Raw genomic sequence first — 6,543 nt, forward strand, 5'->3', positions numbered from 1 at the left:
CTATTTAAGAATACTCTATTCAAGAATAACCTCTAATTTGTTATAAAAAAGTCAAGTCCGATTTGGGCCAGTTATAAATAAGAATAACCTCTAAATTGTAATTTGTTATACATTTTCTAAGTCTCGTATTAACAAAGTATACCTCTATAAATATATACATGTATTTTGTAAATTTATTTATGTAAAATTAATAATTTTATTTTAAATTATAATACATTTTTTATTATGATATATTATTAATAATTATTTATTGTTATTATTGTTACATTGATATTTTTTTGGTTTTATAATTTTTTTTTCAAGTGTAACTCTATTTAGTTATAACCTCCCAATTAGAATATAATTTTGTATTCTTGAATAGAGGTTCTACTGTATCTCTAATTAAGTATGAGTTCCCCCGTATAAAATTTATTTAATACAATTATTTTTGCTGAAATTAATTTATAACTATTGGTAATAGCAGTAAGCATCCGCTCCGTCTTTCTCTATTTCAGACCTGTCTATGTGCTAAAGCTATAAACTTTCGGTCAACCTTAAATTTGGCATATATACTTCGTGTTCGGCGCGTGTAAATAACGCTTCAATGGCTTCCCAGCTGCTGAGGCGCGTCCTCGGAACCCGCTCCAACCAGATCATCTCCTCGACCAGCCCGGCATCACCGCTTACGGCCGCGGCTAGGCTTTTATCGTCCGCTACAGCTCCGATCACAGTCACCCTTTTCCCCGGCGACGGTATTGGGCCCGAGATAGCGGAGTCCGTCAAACAGGTGTTTCATCAGAATTAACACTCTTATAATTATAATATTTTGTTTTCTTTTCTTCGCATTTTCGAATACAATTGAATTTATTAGGGTTTTGTCGGTGAAGATTTGTGGTTTTTATTAGAATCTTAGGTTTGTGATTTTTTATTGATTTAGGTGTTTAGAGAAGCTGAAGTACCGATTGTATGGGAAGAACATTATGTTGGAACGGAAATTGATCCGAAAACACAGAGCTTTTTAACGTGGGAAAGTTTGGAATCAGTGCGTCGAAACAAGGTCGGGTTGAAAGGTCCAATGGCTACACCAATTGGGAAAGGCCATCGTTCTTTGAATCTTACTTTAAGGAAAGAGCTTAACTTGTTTGCCAATGTTAGACCTTGCTACAGTCTGCCTGGCTATAAGACTCGTTATGATGATGTTGATCTCATCACCATACGTGAAAACACTGAGGGAGAGTACAGTGGACTTGAGCATCAAGTAAGTGTTCTTCTATATGTTTTGATCTTAATTATATATCTTGAACGTTAAGGAGCCTATGGAAAGTTACATATGATAATTGAAATTGTGGTAATTAGTAGGAACTAACAAGTTAGCTATGTAATCGATGACTCTCAAGTATATATATACTCTCCTATTCGCAAAGGGACATGGGAATTGATACTGATAAGATATTCTCGCAGAGTTATGAAATCCCTCACACACAACCTCTTTATTGATGGTAAAATAAAAGAATAATCTAGCTTTCAAGATGCTAGTCTCCAATTACAACCTTTCGAGAGGGCTGCATTTCCAAGTTGCCCACAAATGAATCCCCCCGTCGTGATAACATAAAATAGTTTTAACTAGGAAGTACTAAAAATAAAACAAAACAACCCTTTAAAATAAAAGCCAACTAGATAAAATAAAAGCCCTCTATCCTAGCTTATGTGTCCTTCTATTGTATCCAAAATGTATAGGAGATTTATCAGTACCCTTGAAAAACCTTTACCTTGTCCTCAATGTGAAAACAAAGAAATGATTTTGTGAACAATGCCTTGTTTCTCCACTTGAAGAGTCGTTGCCATAGTTTTTAAAGACGCCAAAGATCAGTCAAGAGAAGAATTGCCTCTAATTGTTACGCTCTGTTTACCAAGCTGACATTCAATGGTTTGTTCCTTCCAATCCGCCTTGGTCATTCCTAGTGTAGGCAACCATTGTAAACTAAGGATAATGTCGGCACTCCCTAATGGCAAGGCCAAGAAATCATCCCAAATATCTACTCCTTGGAAGTAAATATTCAAATTCTCACAAATGCCTTCACATTTCTTCGAATCACCATTTCCCATTGTAACCTCATAAGCCTTGGTCTCAACTATCGTGATGTGCAAATTAGTGACTAAGGACTTAGAAATGAAATTATGAGTGGCCTCGGAGTCGATAAGAATTACCACTTCCTTTATGCTGAGTTGACCCTTGAGTTTCGTGGTGGAGTTGCTAGACAATCCAGTCATAGAATGGAAAGATACCTCCATTGATTTGTGCACTTCAGTGGTGTCCAACTCTATGGCATCAACATTTACATCCTTCGTTTCAATATCAAGCCCATTTTCTTCAACGCCCTTAGGTACCATGATAACTTTTAGCTCCCTTTTGTTGCATCAATGTCCCGGTGACCACTTGTCATCACAGCGGAAACACAATCCCTTTTGTCGTTTATGTTGAATCTCTGAATCGGTGAGCTTCCGCACCTCAGTGGTTGAATTCGCAAGGAAAGTTCTAGCTAATGTCTTTTCAGCTCTCGCTGATAAGTCAGGTTGTGCCACACAGTTTGAAGAATAATATCGATACTTGAAGGCTCTATTCTTTTCTTTGATGTCTTGAACGATAACCATTGCTTCATCCACATTCCGTGGTCTCTGAATTTGCAATTCAACTCATAAAGAAAATAGCAAACCATTCAAGAAAGTGCTCAATTGTATGGCTGGATCCACTGTCTTCAAGGGTGCCAATAACCTTATAAATTTCTTGTTGTAATCCGAAACAGAGCTCTCTTGTTTGACAATTAAAAACTGATCGTACAGTAACCTTTCTTGAGTGTCTCGGAAATGGTGCAACAACAATTTCTTCAATTCCTCCCAGTTGTAGATATCTCGTTTGTTGCTGTCATATTGACACCAAAGTGAGGCGTCGCCAGAAAATGAAATGAAAGCCGCTTTAATCTTCTCTTCTTCGTCGTAATTATGGTAAACAAAAAATCTTTCTGCTTGTAATATCCACCCATCAGGGTTATCACCATCAAACGTTGGCATTTCAACTTCTTAAGTCGATTCTTATGACGAAAACATGTCTCTTGTTGTCCTTGATCAAGGGATCCCCCATCTGAATATTGAGTTCCCTTGAATCCTACCGTAGGAGATGTCACATTAGACTCATCTCTCAGGCCGTGTCGTGTTCCACTCTGTTGGGACCCAAATGGTGCTACCAAGTCCTTGTTTTTCCCCCGCTCTTGGGTTCCAGCAGCTCCATTGACCTCTTCCCTTGATTCTTGAAGAGTTCTTGATCTTTCTTGATTATCCAAGAGAATCTTGAACTGTTGTTGCAAGGTTTCTTGAAGCCGTTGTTCAATCTTGGTTACCATCTCCTCCATTGAGTTCTTCATTCGAGAGACTTTAGTTTTCAGAGCTTCAAAATATCCTCAAACCTAGCAGTAGCGTTACTCTTCTCCACAGGTTTCTTTGGCATCATGTCTGCAGCTCACCGCACCAATTTGATAAGATATTCTTAGAGAATAAAATTATTTATCCAAATCTGAACAGAGTTATAAAATCCCTCATACACAACCTCTTTATTGATGATGAAATAAAAGAACAATCTAGCTTTCGAGATGCTAGTATCTCCAATTACAACCTTTCGAGAGGGTTGCTCTATCTTAAAGTCTATTCTCTTATATTTCCAAGCTGCCCCACAAATATATTCCTCCCCCTTATTTATAGGTACGGGATAACATAAACTAGTATTAACTAGGAAGTACTAAAAATAAGACAAAACAACCCTTTAAAATAAAAGCCAACTAGATAAAAATGAAAACCCTCTATCCTAGCTTGTGTGTCCTATTATATCCAAGATGTATAGGAGGCTTATCAGATGCATTGTGTAATTATGACTATATACTATTCATTTTCAATATTGTACTTTCTTTTTTGTCAAACATAAGGATGAGATATTCTAAATGCAATTATCAGTTAGCAACTAAACACACTTTTTAAATACACGGTGACTTACAAATACTCTCTCCTAAAATCTATTCTCTTATATTCCAAGCTGCCCCACAAATGAATCCTTCCCCCTTATTTATAGGCCCCGGATAACATAACATAGTGTTAGCTAGGAAGTACTAAAAATAAGACAAAACAACCCTTTAAAATAAAAGCCAACTAGATAAAAATAAAAGCCCTTTATCCTAGTTTATGTGTCCTATTGTATCCAAAATGTATAGGAGGCTTATCAAATACGTTGTGTAATTATGACTAGATACTATTAATTTTCAATATTGTACTTTCTGTTTTGCCGAACATGAGGATGATATATTTTAAATGCAATTACCAGTTAGCATCTAAACACACTTTTTAAATACACTTTGACTTACAAATACTCTTTAAGTTATTCTTCATAGAATTTTTGCTTTGCTTGTGATTTACTATAATGAATACGTTTGTATCAAACTGAGTAATTTGTTTATGCTGTTTCAAGGTTGTGAGAGGGGTTGTTGAAAGTCTTAAGATCATTACGCGTCAGGCGAGTCTTAGGGTAGCTGAGTATGCTTTTCATTATGCTAAGGCGCATGGGAGAGAGAGGGTATCTGCAATTCACAAAGCAAATATTATGCAGAAAACTGATGGTCTTTTTCTCAAGGTTTGCTTTCTCTTTTTCTCTTTTTATCAAGGGGTCGATTTATTGTCTGTTGCTCCATATATTCTTGTACAGAAATCTGAAATTGGTTTATTTTCACTTGTAGTGTTGCCGTGAAGTGGCAGAGAAGTATCCAGAGATTCGATATGAGGAAGTTGTCATTGACAATTGCTGCATGATGGTACGAACAATATGTACGGTGTGCATTGAAATCATCAACCTGTGAAAGCGTTTAAGGCTTGTCACGGAACTTAATTGGAAAGATACATAACTTTGTCTTCTTCTGCAGCTTGTGAAGAATCCTGCTCTCTTTGATGTGTTGGTGATGCCAAATCTTTATGGTGATATTATTAGTGACCTCTGTGCGGGTTTGATTGGCGGACTGGGCTTAACTCCCAGGTAACTAACTACCTACTTTTCATCATCTTTGACACTACTGATTTAATTATCTGACATAATTCGTTTTTGAGCAGCTGCAATATTGGTGAGGGAGGTATTGCCCTAGCTGAAGCTGTGCATGGTTCAGCACCTGATATTGCTGGAAAGGTTAATCTACTTGAATTTATCCTTACACGTAGCTGCACTAAATGCATTTGCATGTATTTCTTGTTAACTCAGTTTCACTTGTACTCATTATTAAGAATGCTAGTAACATATGCTTTATTTTCTGAAACTCGTAGACATAGATTCAACAACCATTAGGCTCATTCTGATTCTGAAAATTTTATCACAGTTGTTTTCCTAGAACATGAGCTGAAAACTTTGGAAACTGTGGTAATCTTTTATTGGACCTATTTTCAGCTATTCTTTGATTTAAGTGCATTAGCCAAAACATGAATAAGTTGTAGAGAGTGATGTGTTTTTTACCGAAAAATCCTTATTCTTCTCAAATGGGTGAAGAAGGTTCAAGCGAGACGTGTGTTACTAGACATATGATTCATTGTTACTGTGCCATCGATGTTCTATAATGATATTTTGTTGTAGCACCCATTTGGTTTTTACTTGCTTCTAAACATTCTTCCACATGGAAATTATCCAGAATCTAGCGAACCCAACTGCTTTGCTGTTAAGTTCTGTCTCTATGCTCCGTCATTTGGAACTCCATGATAAAGCAGATCGAATTCAAGATGCCATTCTCAACACAATTGCTGAGGGAAAATTCCGAACTGCCGATTTAGGTGGAAAGTCATCAACTACTGACTTCACAAGGGCAATATGTGATCATCTTTGAAAGGTATTGCATATGTAATCAGATTGTATTTTGTGACTCCTTTAGGAGTCAATTTATTTTCCGACATTTTTCCAGTTTTTCCTGAAGAGAAATAAGACCACACGACAGATGGTCTGGACGACGAGAAAGAGATTTGTAACGCTAGTGGAAAGTTTGGAGGGCATGGATGGAATTTTGGATGATTGACTTATTTGCCTTTCCTCTTCATCGTCTCAAAATGAACTATTGGTGACCTTTGAAAATTGCTATTCTTTGTCCATATAGATCTACAAAATAAATGCATAATGATGTTACACTCTCATTTAACTTATATATAATTTTTTTTTTTCCAAGGATGAAAGATCATATTTTATACTCTTCTTCATTGTTTGTATTTGCTAAGTAAACTTTAAGATGGATTAATTTGATTTTAACTTCTCGTCATATGTTAATTGTTTCTTTGGGGCTTCAACCATAAAGACTACTCACTCTCATAAGTTGAAATAACTTTCCAAACCAATTTTTAATACATACCTTTATATAACGACAATTCCGATTTTTTTTTTTTTTTTTTTTTTTTTAAAAAAAAAAATCGGATCTCTTCTAATGTTGTTAACCTATTAATCTTATTAAAAAAAAGTTAAAAAAAATTAAAAAAACTAATCAATTCTTCCATTTCACTCTC

The 6,543-nt window shown here is 35.8% G+C and overlaps 1 protein-coding gene across 1 annotated transcript; it reads left to right on the plus strand.

Annotated features, from left to right (window-relative positions):
* Window positions 1-419: 419 nt before the first annotated feature.
* LOC115709312 (isocitrate dehydrogenase [NAD] catalytic subunit 5, mitochondrial) lies at window positions 420-6,211 on the plus strand. Its single transcript, XM_030637389.2, has 8 exons — window positions 420-766; window positions 917-1,237; window positions 4,490-4,651; window positions 4,755-4,829; window positions 4,938-5,047; window positions 5,122-5,194; window positions 5,688-5,882; window positions 5,988-6,211. The coding sequence occupies exons 1-7, from the start codon at window positions 584-586 to the stop codon at window positions 5,877-5,879; spliced, it is 1,116 nt and encodes a 371-aa protein (XP_030493249.1). The 5' UTR covers window positions 420-583; the 3' UTR covers window positions 5,880-5,882; window positions 5,988-6,211.
* Window positions 6,212-6,543: the final 332 nt, after the last annotated feature.

The sequence above is a fragment of the Cannabis sativa genome, chromosome 3 (assembly GCF_029168945.1).
Source record: "Cannabis sativa cultivar Pink pepper isolate KNU-18-1 chromosome 3, ASM2916894v1, whole genome shotgun sequence".
Lineage (NCBI taxonomy): Eukaryota > Viridiplantae > Streptophyta > Magnoliopsida > Rosales > Cannabaceae > Cannabis > Cannabis sativa.